The sequence below is a fragment of the Vicugna pacos genome, chromosome 5 (genome assembly GCF_048564905.1).
Source record: "Vicugna pacos chromosome 5, VicPac4, whole genome shotgun sequence".
Taxonomy (NCBI): domain Eukaryota; kingdom Metazoa; phylum Chordata; class Mammalia; order Artiodactyla; family Camelidae; genus Vicugna; species Vicugna pacos.
In genome coordinates, this window is record NC_132991.1 from 79,960,268 (window position 1) to 79,975,230 (window position 14,963).

At 55.8% G+C, this 14,963-nt stretch overlaps 1 protein-coding gene across 4 annotated transcripts; it reads left to right on the forward strand.

The window, feature by feature from the left end:
- The first annotated feature begins 1,293 nt into the window (after positions 1-1,293).
- On the forward strand, positions 1,294-14,963 carry WNT6 (Wnt family member 6). Of its 4 annotated transcripts, none has more exons than XM_072961670.1 (5): positions 1,294-1,643; positions 6,858-7,158; positions 11,106-11,326; positions 11,554-11,888; positions 13,453-14,324. In XM_072961670.1, exons 2-5 carry the CDS (start codon positions 7,148-7,150, stop codon positions 13,951-13,953), a joined length of 1,068 nt encoding a protein of 355 aa, XP_072817771.1. In that variant the 5' UTR covers positions 1,294-1,643; positions 6,858-7,147; the 3' UTR covers positions 13,954-14,324. The 4 variants fall into 4 exon arrangements, with proteins under 4 accessions (XP_072817771.1, XP_072817769.1, XP_072817770.1 ...); XM_072961671.1 differs by lacking the exon at positions 1,294-1,643 and adding an exon at positions 1,671-1,799; XM_072961668.1 differs by lacking the exon at positions 6,858-7,158.

The following is a 14,963-nucleotide window of genomic DNA, read 5'->3' on the forward strand; positions in this document are numbered from 1 at the left end:
GCTCACCAGGGTGTTTCTCTCTCTTGGCAGTGGCCTCACTCCCCAAGTTCAGATCCCTCCCTGACTCCAGAAGACCAGGAGCTTTCCTCTGAACGCCTGAAGTTTCTGCCACACGGACGTGAGATCCTCCATCTGTCCTCCCTATCCCAGGGCACCCTTACAGTTTGATGGCCGCTCTAGAGAGTGGTGGTAGGGAGAATGGCCCTTGTTGTGGAATGTCCTGCACCACCTGTCCCTCGACACCCCTGGGGCACGCAGGGGCGGAGGGAGGAGTAGGGACTACAGCTCTCTGCCAGCCCGCTTGGCGTGATGAATGGAGCTGTCCTTCCTCCCCACGGGGCCTTTGATCTCCCTCCGTGGGGAGGGGGCCAAGGGCATCAAAGACATTTTTGTGGCATTAGAGAATCAGATAAACGCCATCTCACCTGCAGCTGGCCCTCCCACCCCTTCTGGCCCAAGCCAAGTTGGGGGAGCAATGTGAGACAGGGACCCAAGGACCCACGAGTACCAGGTGCAGCGCATTCTGACCCCTCAAGCTCTTGGAAGTCTGCAACTTCCACTCTGCTCGCTAACACGTGCGAGTGCTTGATCGCAGACCATAAAGAGTTTCTTCTTGCTGTCTAATTTCCCCTCCGCACCCCCTCGCCCGAACGTGGGCTTGATGAGGCGAGGGCTGGGGAGCAGAGTGGAGGCCTAGCGCTTCCTCCTGTACTAAAGGAACGGTTGGGAGAGGGGCCTGCTGTGCGGAGGTCGGTCCCGTAAGAGGTGACTTCTCCATAGTCTGTTGGGCCATCGAGTTCACATCCCTACCTGGAGCACCCAGCGTCCCAGGCGGACTTCCTCTCCTGGCCCCCGCTCCAGCATCTCCCTTCGCACCGCCCCCCAACCCAAACTCCCTCATTCCTGGGAAGTTTTCTCTCTTTACAGTCAACAAACCTGTCAGACGTCTCCCTTCCAGCCCGTCCCCCATTCCTCAGCTCCTCTTCCTTCCCCCGCTTACCCTTCTCCACCCTACTTCCCCGCCCCTCCTTGCCCCCGACTCCGGTGGCGGGGGGCTCCCAAGCCTCGAGAGGCGAGGTGAGGGGGCGAGGCAGGCGGGTCCCGCAGCCACGAGCGCGCTCGGGCCCCGCCCCGGGATCTCGCTCCCGCCCTCTGCTGAGCTCCGCGCCCGCCGCCCCGGGGCGCACGGCTCCCTCCCGAGAGTCCCGCCGCCTGACTGTCGCAACTGCCACCCCCATGGCCCCCCTGCCCACCGCCCCCGCCCCGGCCCCGCTCCCCTCCCACCCCCGCCCCCGGCTCTGATTTCTTCTCCCGAGCGAGCTCGGCAGGAGACACAGGCGCTGGCTGCCCCGTCCGCTCTCCGCCTCCACCGCGCCCTCCTCGCTCGGGATGGGCCCCCCCGCCGCCGCCGCCGCCGCCGCCGCCGCTGCCGCCGCCGGAGTCCTGGCCTCCCGGCCGCCGCCGCCGTCGCCGCGTTCGCCCTGAGGCCCGGGTCCCCGTGCGCACCGGTTGACCCCGCAGTCTCGCCTCATGCCCGCATCGGCCCGCCCTAGAGCTGTCACGATGCTGCCGCCCGCGCCTTCCCGCTTGGGGCTGCTGCTGCTGCTTCTCCTGTGTCCGGCGCACGTCGGCGGACTGTGGTGGTGAGTGCTGCGTCTGGCTGTCTCAGCGCGTCTCCTGAAGCTCGAGGGTGGGAACCTCGGGACCGACTGCGGGGCTCGGAACCGCCCTCCGGCTGCCTCCGGAATCTACCTGCGCGCAGAGCCTAGCCCCCGGGCAGCTGAAGAGGTGAAGGGGAGGTGCGTGCCGCTGCTGCCGGCCTCCGCCAGGGGCACTGAACTGCCATTTGGACGTGCCTACTACTCCCCACCCCTCCGCGTATTCTATTGTATTCCTCTGGTGTCCCACCCCCTACCCCAGGTTATCGCTCAATCCAGGTCACCAAGGGATTGGCAGGAGGGTAGGAAAGCGCTATCGGGGAGACAGGCGGAAGATCCGTAGTCTGAGGTCTTTAGGAAACAATGTGTGAGGAGGGCTCTGGATTAGGGCGGGGTGGGGGGGGGGCTGGATTTGGGGAAAAGAGAGGAACTAGGTGGGAAACCACAGGCAGGAAGAGTCAAACAGCTGCCTGTTCCCTGCCTCATCTTTGCCCACAAACCCACCGGCTTCTTTGTGGGCTCCTTCAGGATGGAAGGTGGGGGCGGGAGGGGAACATAAAGGGGAAACTGAGTCAGAACCTTGACTTTCTTTACTTTCTCCTCCCCGAGCAGCGAGGAGGAAAGGCAGGAAAAGGACCCAAGCGCCTGGCCCTCCCAGATGTGGGGGTCATGGATGAAAAATGTGCAGCTCGGGAGGTATTGGGAACCGTAGAGGGCCCTGGTGGAAGGGAGGGAGGCCTGGCGAGCCAAAGGATGGGAGCATCTTCCCAGACCTGGTCTCCTGATTTAGCCCTAGCTAGAGCAGACACTGGGGCAGCGAAGGTTGAGGGAACTCTGAGTCTTTCGGAGTGGACAGAGGCTGGGAAGGTAGGTGCCGGGCCCCTACCGCTTAGAGATTCGGATCCCGTTAAACTTTTTTTCCTTCTCAGTCTCGAGAGCAGCAAAGACCCGTCCAGAATAGCTCAGTGTTTAGAGAGGAGGGACTTGGACAATATCGCTGGGCATCAGCCAATCCTAAGAAGGCAAGGTCTTGTCTATTTGCATACCGCCATATCATTGGCTGGATTCTCTACCCTCCACTCCTCCCCCACCCCGGGATTTGGGAGAAGGGGTGGGGCAGGCAGATCCCTCTCTTCTGGGGAGATAGCTGGATGCACACACAGGGAGCTGCTGGCCCCAATAACCCTCTTGCATGATGCGAGAGAGACGTCCCTCAGAGTGTCAGTGAGGAGGCACATCGAGGACGGCCTAGGTCCGGGCTAGAGAACATGCATCCTTCCATCCTAACTTAACATAACGCAGTAGCAGCTTTGAAATAGACAGACCTGAGATCTAATCTGCCCATTTGTTAAACCTGTGACCTTGGGCAAGTCACTTCTCTCTGCTCCCCAATGTCTCAACTGTAAAATTGGGAAACAGTTCCCCTACATGGCAGGCTTACTAGGAGGATTAGGTGGGGTGACCTACAAGATAATCTGACATTGGGAGGTGCTCCTAAATATAAGTCCCCCCTCCACACCCCAGGTTCTGGCCAGAGTCCCCATGGGTGAAAGGGGGGTTAATTTAAATTTAAAATCTAGGATCCCCAGGAAAGTTTATAAAGGGATTTCTATCTCTTGTTCCCCATAATTTCGTTCCCTAACTTTCCCCTTTCTCAAGATATGGGGACAGGGGCCAGGTGTCTCCCTGATGTCGGTAGCTTTCCCTTCCCCACCTCCATTTGTCCCAATTTTCTCATCCTTCCAGTTAAAATACCACTTTCTCCTTGAAGCTGTCCCTCTGTCTTCCCTCCCTTGCCTTCTCTGTGCTTCCACTGCTCCCATGGCACCCTCTGTCTTTTATACATTTTACTGACAACCATCTCCTCTTGGGTCTCTTTTCCCTGCTCCTGGAAGGCCAAGCCTTGGACTTTAGGGCCTTAGAGACTAAAAGTGCTGGGGACAGTTTTATGGAGTGTTGCTGAATTGGTTGATTCAACCTTCTGGGGTTTGTATCCATGCAGGGGGGGGGTCCTTTGTTTGGAATAGGCTGCTTGGTGGGAGCCATGTCAGAGGGAGGAGAGACCTGGTCCCTCCAAGACTGACCCTGAAGCTGGAAATCAGGGAGTGGGGGAGGAGGTGAGGAGGGCAGGTGTGGGAGAACACAGAGGCCTTCATTGCCACAGCTGCAGGGTGAGCCTGTGAAGAGTGAGGGGCTGATGTGATAAGGTGTCCGATGACTGCCTCACTCAGATACTTCTGAGAGGCTCCTGTCACTCCTTGCTCCCACCCCTGAGATGTCACCTTAAGTAAGAGCTTCTTTAGGCAAGGAGCTTACAGGCTGTTCCCTGATGTCTAGGACTGGCTTGCTGGACCTCTTCTCCCTGCTTCTCAGAGAATGCTGGCCAGGCCAGAGCTCCAGCGATGTACAGAAAAGCAGCTGGACCCACAGCAGCCGGCTGCAGTCCATGCTGACATTATAGCAGCAGCCACGCTGGGAGCAGAAAGGACCCCAGGAACCCTGAGCTACTGGACTGTCCTGGTTAGGAAAGGAGGGGCTGGGAGGGGAGGGGCCCAGGCCCTGGAAAAGGCTCAGAGACCTGGCTCCAGGTCCCTGGGAAGTTTCCCTTCCACCTTCCCCCCTCCCTCTTCTTCTCCAATGCAATGCCTGCTTTCTAAACTCTGCCTCTGGCCTCTGTCTGTCTCTCTTCCATCTGTAACCATATCTTTGTGAATCACAGAATCCCAGATTCCAGGACATTGGCCAGGCTCTCTTGAGGTCATCTTGTCCAGCTTACTGCCTCCAGGCCATTCAGCCCATGTTCTGGCCCTGACAGATCCTGTCCTGGTCACCAGCTCCCACTCCTTCCACCCTGCTCCCTTCATCCCTCCCATCCTCCCCCAGGAAGTTCTTCTCAACATCTGACCCATCTTTATTTACACCGTCAATCAGCGGATGTAGAAAATAGCTCTTTCTCACAGAATAGCAAAATCAATCTCCCTTCTTCCTTCCTCTTTCCTCTGTCTGTTTTATATTTTCTATGAAAGAAGCTAACCCTCTACTCCTATTGCCCGCATGTTCCACTAGGAGTAGCACTGGTCAGTCTCCCTCCCTTCCCCCATCTCATCTTGCCTTTTGGACACCACCCCCCTTGCCTATGGAAACAGGAACCAGATGCCTAGGACAGCCTCATCTCTGGCTCCACAGGGAGGTAGGGAAAGGACCCAGGCTTCTTCTTGACACCCAGGTTTTCCAACTGTTACCCCCACACCAGGATAGACCTGATCACCCTTTCCCATCCTGTCTTTATCTGGGGCCCCCAATCCTTCATGGGCAGTCCTGTTGTTGGCCCCCACCAGGCTTAGGATGGGGTGGGGAAGGGGGTGGGGTGGCCATCCAGTCCCCCCTCCAGGCCTCCCGCCTTGGCAGCTTCCTCTGGAGGGAGACAATGGGGCTGTGAGCAGAAAAGGGCAGGGGCAAAAGGAGGCTGGCTCAATCCAGGCCAGAGCATGCCCTGAGCCCACCAGAGTCCTGGCACTGTGACATTTCCTGGGGGGTGCAAACCCCTCCTTCCCTGTTCTCATCGGAAGCTAGGAGTTGGTGGGGGGAGGTCAGTGGGAGGCTTGATCACCAGGGCCCAGCAAGGGGGATTCCAGAATGTGTACTTTGATGGAGAAATGCAGCTGTGGAGGGGATGAGGCGAGGGTGGGGTGGGCAGCCAGGCCACAGTCAGGCTGGCAGTAGGGCACCCAGCCAGCCAGAGCAGAGGCCCTTGAACACAGAAGCCTGTCCCTAGGGACTGGGGAGAGTGCCCTCTAGCTTGGGCCCTCCTTCCTCCCAGAGACCGTGAGTGCTTCCCCTAGACTGCCTAAGGAAGAGCTCAGGGAGGGAAAGGTCACTGGGAGGGATCTTCACCCACTTTCCACCTGGCCTCTTTAGCTGGTTCCTCCAGCTCTGAGGCCTCCGTTTAATCCAGAAATTAGCTCTAGAAAGGACTTACAGATCATCTAGCAGAGCTCAGGGACAGGAGGTCACTTGTTCAAGGCCACCCAGAATGCAAGTAACTGAGGGTTGGGACAGGGAGTCCAGCTCCTGCTGAGTACCTTGTCCTTGTGTGCAGTGAGGGTGGGGGTCAGGAAAGGGGTACAGGGCCTTCCACAGGCCCCTTCTGCTCCCCATCACCTCCCTCAGATGGTGTTCCCAACCTGAGTATGGGACAGGACAGCGGAAGGCACATGACAGGTTCTCTGCAGGACATCCAGAGGGTGGTCACTGTGTCCATGCCTTTGCCTCCCACAACCCTGACCAACAGTAAGCCATCTTGTAGAGGGAATGTAGCCATAATTCAAGGAAGGGAAAGCCCCTACCTCTCCCAAGAGCAATGAGAAGGAGAGGAGAGTGAGGAGATGGGAAGGGCGCCCAGGAGCAGGCAGAGAGAACCAAATTGGGCCTAGGTAGCGGCAGGGGGGTGGGGGAGATGGGGGGCTGGGGAGTGGTGGAATGGAGTGGCTGGTGGGCGGTGGGGAGGTAGGGGTTAATGGAACTGGGGCATCACTGGCTTTGATGTGGTGGTTGGGGTGGGGGTAGGGACTGGGGGAGGGGGAGCAGTAATTACCGAGTTAGACAGAGCAGGACAGGACAGGCGGGCGGGCACAGGCCCGGGCCCAGCCGCCTCAGCAGCCAGCAGCCGTCAGGCAACATTTTTCTGCCCCTTCTCCACCACCCACCTCCCCCACCCCTGTGCAGCCCTCACCCACAGCCCCAGGGCTCAGAGCTCCCTCTGCTGGGTCTTGGGAGGTGGGGGTCAGACTAAGGAGTATGGGGAATGAGTGTGGGGAATTAGTGGGGGGCTGGCTGTGAGACCGTTCAGAGGAGCAGATCAAAAGGGTCTGTGATACTCTTAGCCTCAAAAATCCATCCAGGAGTGCTTGATAGGGAAAGGAGGGATCCTGGAGGTGCTCCTGGTCCCTGGACTGAGCGGACAGGGGAGAAAGAGACACTGGGATCGAGGTTAAGTAAGTGCAGAGTTGGAGGAAAGCATGTCCTCAGGAACCCACAAATGCTGCCTGTACTCCTGCTGATTGTCAAGCTCTGTGCAGGCCTGCGAGGTGATTAAGGGTGGGAATGGGAAGACACAAAACAGCTGTGGAAGCCGACTCCCTGGACAGGTTCTTTCCATGTGTAACCTGGGAAGTACTATTATTTATTTCCATTTTACAGCTGGGGAGACTGAGGCTCAGAAGGTTACGTTTCATCATCCATTCAACAAATGCTAAGTGCCAACTTCAAAAGCTAGGGACTTGCTAACATCATAGAACAAGCAAATGGCAGTGCCCAGATGTGAACCCAAGTCCGATGGATCCTCAAAGCCCTGAGTGTGTTTTGCTAATGACATTATGCTTCTCCCTGAGATCTTTGTTGGACAGATAAGGCAAGAAAACATGATGAAATAATTATGCCACTGGCAGGATAAAAGTACCCCCCCAAATGAGTGACACCTGGAGTGACGCATGTGGGGGAGGTGAGTGAGGGCTGGGGCCCAGGGGAGGGTCCCAAGGGCAAGTGGGATCTGAATTGAGCTTGGGGAGGTGCTGGGTAAGATTTTGATGACTAGAGGTGGGGATGGGGGTACCTCTCAGTCCAGAAATTTAGTGGCATAATGAGGGATGGATGCAGAATTAGCCAACCCTGCTTGGAGTACGGGCTGCGTGGAGGATGGTGTGTGAGGCCACCTAAGGTAACAGAAGATCTCAGGTGGCCATTTCCTCCAGGCCCTTTGGTTTTTTTAAATAGTCACCTAAATTTTTTGCAACAGAGATTCCTCCACTGAGTGGCCAGGGTCATTCAACTCCCTTCTCATCTTGCTTATCTGTATAATGGGGGCGAAGTAGGTGGAGTTGGACTAGATAATCTCTGGCATTCTGTTCAGCCCTCTGAATCCAGGGATGGAAAGGTTATTTAGGCCAGAAACCCAAGCCTCCAAAGTTTAGATCTATAGATGTTGCCAGCAGGAACTGGCTGGCCCCTGATGCAACCTCACCTGGCTATTTATTCTACCAACCAAAGTCCCTGAGAGAGAGACTTTGGCACAGGCCAGGCCAGCTAGAATGGCCAACCCTAGTCTTGTCCCTTCTTGTCTACACATTGATTTCTTTTAGGGCTAGCTTCACTTTTCCTATGTCCAGAGTGGCTATTTCATTAGGGTCTCAGATCCTACATATTATATAGTATATATTTCCTACCACCACTGGGCTCCAGTCCCCCAACCATGCAGATGCTCCCAAATGGGCACATCTTCTCTGGCTGATCTCAGATCAATTCTAACTCAGAGCCCCCAAAGCAGAGTTCAATCCCTAAGGAAGCAGAAGGGAAGGGAGGCGGGTAAAGGAAGAGGAAAGACAGGGGAAATATTTCTTGATGCAGTTAAAGACGGTGTGAAAATTAGAGGGGATATTTGAGCCTATCTTGCCAACTCATTTTTGTGAAGCCCAGAGAGGGAACTGACTTACCCAGAGAGGCTCAGCTCATCCAGAGACCAGGGTACAAAAGTGAGGCCTGGTGTTTTGCCCAATGCCCCCCCTGCCACTCCCCTTCTGGAGTTTCCTTTCCTATGACTTGAAGATGGGAGCGAAGACAGGAGGGCAGGGAGCAAGCTGGTCCCTTGGGATTCTAGCTGCTACTACTGCCCATCCCTCCTCCTGACCAGCTTGTAAACAAGTCTAGTTCCCAGGCAGCCAGCCAGCCTAGGAAGCCAGACCCGGACCAGAAACTGACTCTGGGGCAGCCCCTCAACCCTGTGAAGGGACAGCCCCACCTCCTGGATGGCCCTGCCCATCATGCTCCTCCTGATTCCTCTTCCATCTCAAGCTCCTGGGAAAAAGACAAGGTCAAAAGGTTTTTGCCTTTCTCGCCTGGCCTGTGCAGGAGGAGGGAGAGGGGAGGGATGGGGCAGAGTAACCTTGGGAAGATAAGGTCAGTCAGCCTTGGGAAAGTAGGGAGTTAGCAGAGGGCAGGATTGGGGAGGGGAGAGTGAGGAACTTAGCAGCATGGGGATAGGCCGGGGAAGATGAGTTCGAAGGGCCCTAGACCCCCTGGTGGAGTTCTGGACATGTAGGTGGCAGAAGAGGAGCTAGTCAGCTGTGGGGAGGCCTACTTCCTTGCCTCTGAATCCAGCTGGGAGAAAGAAAATGTTTCAGGAAGCTAATTAGGAGTCATGAAACCATATGGGGACAGGAGCCTGGCCTTCTCCTTAGATGGCTCATTCATTCATTCAAAAACATTTATTAAATGGTATTCATTGTAGTATTATAATAATCGTCTATAGTAGGCAAATTTTCACAATAAAGATTGAGGGGAAATACAAACTAAGCAGCTAAATATCTGCCATGGGAGACAAAAGAAAATGACAGTCTTACACTCTCAAGGGGCTAGTCTTATCTACTGACTCTGTACAACCATACTAGAAGCTGCCCCCAACCCGTTTTGTAATGAAGTGGGATAAGTGGATGGAAAGGGGATGGATAGATAGATAGGAACTGATCAACTTTTGAAAGTCACTGGGCCACCGGCAGCCAGCAGGGGTTGCCCTACCCTTGGCCCACTCCCCCTGCCCAATCTCTCACCTGTCTAGGGTTCGTAAAAGGTTGGGGCTGTACCTTACCAGGCTACAATTGGAACACAGTGATGAGCAGGTGCTAAGCACGGAGGACTCCTCCTCTATCTTCTACAAAGGAAAAGATTGCTCTTGTTGCCCACACCTCTGATGTACTCCAGGGTCTTTTGGGAGCTCTCTCCCCTCACCATTTCAGCTTTTTTTAAATTCTCACTCTTGCATGCATTTGCCTTCTCTCCCTGCCAATTTCATGTCAGCAATTACCAGCTTTTCTGAGTGGATTTTCTGAAGGTCTAGACTATATGTCTCTCCACTGAGGAGAGAACCCTTGTTCCTGGACTACTTGGATAGGAATGTTGACAATGATGTGATAGCGTGGTGGTGGTGGTGGTGGTGGTGTGTGTGTGTGTGTGTGTGTAGAACTTAAAGGACTCTCGCACACATCTCCTTGCAACCACATCTTCAAGCATCTCACTCCTCATTGTTGAGAAGTTCTACCTTAAGACTGAAATTCCTCTTCCTGCTATTTAAGCCCATTACATCTCATCGTTGTGGGGCCAGAACATGTCTGGGCAGCCTGTACTTGTGGAGCTAATGGGGACAGTGGAGTGGATGCGCACTCAAGCTAAGATGAAAAGTAGGCCAACTTGACCTTTGGCACCTATCTACCAACATTTTCCTCTACATTTTCTATCTGCTGGTGCCACTTCTCTCCACCCAAAATCTTTTTCTGCTCTACGCTAAAGGGTTTTTGAGAGGTTTCAAATTACCCTTGGCCTCCAAGTGCTGTACCTACTCATTCCTGTAAGACAGGGATCTCAGCTAAGCACTCAGATAAGAGCAATTAAAGTGGTTCCACCCAGGTGTGAATACCTAGCCAACTTAACCTTCATGGGTCTGGTACAACCAAATGGCAGTTCTCTCCTCAGGTGGAAAGAAGGCTGGGAGTGGAGGGATTTCTGAAAGTGTGTGGAAATTTCCATGAGGTCTTTACCCACGCAGCCAAACAGCATCCCCTTCCCCAATCAGTTATGTTACCCCAGTGCCCAGGGCTTGGCTAGCTGCCATCCTGCTCTGGAAAGGTCACAGATCCTGGAGCCAGAGAAGGGTCAGTGCCACTTATTTCACAACAATGTTTCAGAGACTCAGTCCCCAGTTATTTCCTCCTGCTCTCCAGTTCAGAGAAACAGAGGATATCAAGGTGGGAGGGCCCACTTTAGAGATCAAAACCTAACCTTCCCATTTAACAGAAGGAGAAACTTGGGCTAGAGAGAAGGTATGACTTTCCTCAGAGGTTCCATTCCCTAGCCATTCTAACATCTTGTGGCCTTCTATATCCCTGGGATAGCCCCTACCTTTCTAGCATCAGGGCTGATCAGCTGACACATATGCAGCTTGTGGTCCACTGAGACCAGATCCTTCTCTGATATTACCTACTTTTCTTCTGTATCTCTTTATGATACACTTTCTTTTCTTTACAGCCTTCTTCATCTTCCTTCAGTTAATTCCCTCCTTGTCCCCCTTTTGGGCCAGGCCTGTTGAATTTTAATTTTGGTCTACCTGGTCCCAGATGCCTTCTCCTTGAGTCAAAGTCCTGTAAAGATTTTTTAATGAAGATGTGCACAGAAGGATAATACTGAATCCCTGCTCTATGGCAATTTCAGTCTAGAATCTAGTTAAGAGACACACACACAGAATGGTAAGAGGAGACAGGACAATCTCAATCTCAGTTAGTAGGTGCTGGTGGGGGAAGAGGCATGTCAGCTCCTCACTGTGGGCTGGGCAGGGCTGGTCTCCCTCCGCTTCACCCCAAGTAATTGAATTACACTCCTGATCTGCTGTTCTTTGCTTCCCAGGGCGGTGGGCAGCCCCTTGGTCATGGACCCTACCAGCATCTGCAGGAAGGCACGGCGGCTGGCAGGTCGGCAGGCTGAGTTGTGCCAGGCCGAGCCGGAAGTGGTGGCCGAGCTAGCCCGGGGCGCCCGGCTAGGGGTTCGAGAATGCCAGTTCCAGTTCCGTTTCCGCCGATGGAACTGCTCCAGCCACAGCAAAGCCTTCGGGCGCATCCTGCAGCAGGGTCAGTGCGGGGAGGAAATCAGAAGGGGGCTGTTTTCTCCTCGCTGCGGGATCAGAGGAGAGACTGGGGGTTTGGGGAGGATGCCTAAGCCCCACTTCTCCCACGGGTCAAAGGGCACCCTGTCCTGATCCTATCTTCCAGCCCCACGCCATACTGCCTCGCCCATTGCAGTCCCCCAGGACCCAGCTTTGGTCCTGCTGTCTGACTGCCCCTCCCCGCCCCCGCAGACATCCGGGAGACGGCCTTCGTGTTTGCTATAACGGCTGCAGGAGCCAGCCACGCGGTCACGCAGGCCTGTTCCATGGGCGAGCTGCTGCAGTGCGGCTGCCAGGCGCCCCGTGGCCGGGCCCCGCCCCGACCTCCCGGCCTGCCAGGGACCCCTGGGCCTCCTGGCCCAGCGGGCTCCCCCGACGGCAGCGCCGCCTGGGAGTGGGGAGGCTGTGGCGACGACGTGGACTTCGGGGACGAGAAGTCAAGGCTCTTTATGGACGCGCAGCACAAGCGGGGTCGGGGAGACATCCGTGCCTTGGTGCAACTTCACAACAACGAGGCAGGCCGACTGGTGAGTCTGGGCAGGGATGTATAAGTGTGTGTGTGTGTATGTGTGTGTGTGTGTGTAAATGTGAGAGTGTGAGTGGGTTTGAAAAGGGTGTGGGGATGTGAGGGTGCAAGTGAGGGTTTGTAGTGTCAGATAGTCACTGTGTGGTGGGGAGCCAGCATGGCTGTGAGGAGCCACTTGGGAAGGTTGGCTGGGAGTGTGAATGGGCATGTGGGAGGTGAGGTGGCCAGCCTAGGAGTCACCTGGGGGGCCTGGGAGGGCCTTGGGCTGATGGCCCAGGGGGCAGAGTAGAGAAGGGACACCCAAGGAGGAGGACTCAGGACTTTTAGTGACCCCAGGTATGGAGGACAGACCTCTGAGACAGGACAAATGGGGCAAATCTTTGGGTGGTAGAGAGCTGGCTGCTGGGGCAGGGACAGAGGAGGAAGACAAAGGCGGGGAAGGAAAAAAAGATAGAAGCGGGGTAAAGGTATTGGGTCTGGAGGTAGGGGAGCTGGGAAAAGCGAGGGAGGCCTGGAAATGGACTAGAACGGGCCCAAGGGGCAATGGGCTTGAAAAGGAGTGGACAAGGAATAGATCCTGATGGTCGAGGAAGTCAGGCAGAGGCCAGTACTGAATCTGGGCACTTGTCTACTGGCTGCCCAGCAACCCCACACCAGTCCTTGTTCAGAACCCTGGCAGCCTCTCCCTTCCCTCTATGATGAGGAGGGCTCCAGGAACTCCTGTTTAGGAACAAGAAACAGTCTGGATCAGATGTTTCCAGAAGTGGGTAGAGGGAAAGAGAAGGGGCCTGGGAGGGGGAGGGAGGCATACAACTCTGTAGATCAGATTGGCCCCTGGACTCTGAGCTTCCAGAAACGATCTTCCTGGGGCATCTGACCCCATAAATCTCTAGTGGGGTTGTGAGTCTTAGACCCCAGCTCCAGAAACAAATAGGAAATAAAGGGCCCGACTCCTGGGTTCCAGTTCTCAATAGTGCATTTCACAGTGGGCTCTCCTGCACCCTATACCTCAGTTCTAGGGTGTGCTAGGGTCACCCTACACACATCCTATGTCCTCTAGTGTTGGGGCTTGAGGCACTGGGCAGGGGGGTAAGGGGATCCCAGAGAGGAATGTCTGGACAGGCCCACATACCTGTCGGAGAGGACTGGGGAGGGGTGGTGGAGACAGAGACCAGGCGGCCTGCTCTGCCTGGGGCCCTGAGGATCAGGAATGAGGGGGCTGGCTTGGCAGGAGGAATAGGGTGCGACAGCTGCCACCTCCCTCCCCCTTCTGGGGAGAATCTCACCCCTGCTGGCCATTCTCCTTTCTCCCAGACTCCCTGGCTTTGGATCCTAGACTCTCTATGTGCTGCATAATGTCCCCTGCTCCCCACTTCTCCTACTCCCCCATCCTTATTCTTCCTTCTCCTCTCTGGGCTTTCGGTTTCTTGATTTCTTCCTCCCTACCTTGCGCTCTGCGTTTTTTGTTTGTTTGTTTTTTGGTCTGCTCTTTTCTCTCTTCCATCCACCACCCTTCGCATCTTATTTTCTGTCGGTCGTCTGAGCTTGCCGCGTCTGGCCTCCAGGATCTGTCCCTATCCGGCCGCTCCTCTGCTCCCCGACAGGCGGTGCGGAGCCACACGCGGACCGAGTGCAAGTGCCACGGCCTGTCCGGCTCATGCGCGTTGCGCACCTGCTGGCAGAAGCTGCCCCCGTTCCGTGAGGTGGGCGCGCGGCTGCTCGAGCGCTTCCACGGCGCCTCTCGGGTCATGGGTACCAACGACGGCAAGGCTCTGCTGCCCGCCGTCCGCACGCTCAAACCGCCGGGTCGCGCTGACCTACTCTACGCCGCCGACTCGCCCGACTTCTGCGCCCCCAACAGGCGCACAGGTTCTCCCGGCACGCGCGGCCGCGCCTGCAACAGCAGCGCCCCGGACCTCAGCGGCTGCGACCTGCTCTGCTGCGGCCGCGGGCACCGCCAGGAGAGCGTGCAGCTCGAGGAGAACTGCCTGTGCCGCTTCCACTGGTGCTGCGTAGTGCAGTGCCACCGCTGCCGCGTGCGCAAGGAACTCAGCCTCTGCCTCTGACCCGCCGCCCGGCTCCCCAAAACTGCGCGCAGAGCCTTCTTTCGGCACCTGCGGGACCTCTGGCCTCCAGCAGGGGGCGTCGCCTTGGCCCAGCTACCCCATGAGAAAGTCCATCTCCCAGACCTCTGGAAACTGTGAGGCAGAGGGATCTTGAGATATACGCCGGCTCACGAAGGCCCAGGGCACCGGAGGGGCCTCCCGAGAGGCGCTCTGGGGGGTTCTTGGGGAGACTATACAGACCTCTCTCCTCGGCCCCCTAGTGGAAACCAAAGAGCCAGTTTCTAGGCCTCTGGATGTGGGGCTCCTCAGAACTGCTGGCCATGGGGTGGGTGGGTGGGTGAGTGTAGTATCAATAAAGATATTTAAGCCAATAGAACTGGGCCCACAGTTTGGGAGGGGGCTGGCCTCCTGTAGGCTGCCATGGGGACAGGGTCTGGAAGGAGTATGTAAAGGGAGATGGTTTTGATAGAACCAAGTAGGCATGCCTGGCCCGCATACCTTGTTGGGAGAATCATCCTCCACTGCAGTATCTAGACTGTGGGAAAACGGGGGCTCTGAATCCCAGCCATTTGGCTGTACCGTCTCCTATTCTCTCTGGGGGAAGATGGCAGTCTGAGGCTTAGTTCTGGAGAACCCAGAACCCCAAGCCCTTTCTCTGTCTCTTGACCCTCACCATCAGCTTTCTGAGAGGTACCAGAGGGATCCTAGTTATTCCCAGATTCAGGCCCTTGAAGTGTGCTAGAGTGAACAAGAATGCCAAGGGAGAGATTTGGCACTTTTCACCACCATTGCCAGGAGGGCCCAGTCTGGTAGGGGGGAAAATAGGGACTCAGGGTGAGAACCCCTGAGATGCTAGTTCTATCAGATTCAGGCACTCTATGCTGGAAACTGGTGCTGCTGCTTAGAAGTTTACAATATAGACCATGTTAACTTTGGTTTCTTTACCAATGCAATGGAATATCATCCTGTTTTAGTTATCTATTGCTGCATAATAAACAACCCCAAAGTAA

Coding starts and splice junctions, on each gene's coding strand:
- WNT6 (XM_072961668.1), top strand. CDS start 1,531: ATGCCCGCATCGGCCCGCCCTAGAGCTGTCACGATGCTGCCGCCCGCG. Junction 1,644..11,105: donor CACGTCGGCGGACTGTGGTG/GTGAGTGCTGCG, acceptor TTTGCTTCCCAG/GGCGGTGGGCAGCCCCTTGG. Junction 11,889..13,452: donor ACAACGAGGCAGGCCGACTG/GTGAGTCTGGGC, acceptor TCTGGCCTCCAG/GATCTGTCCCTATCCGGCCG.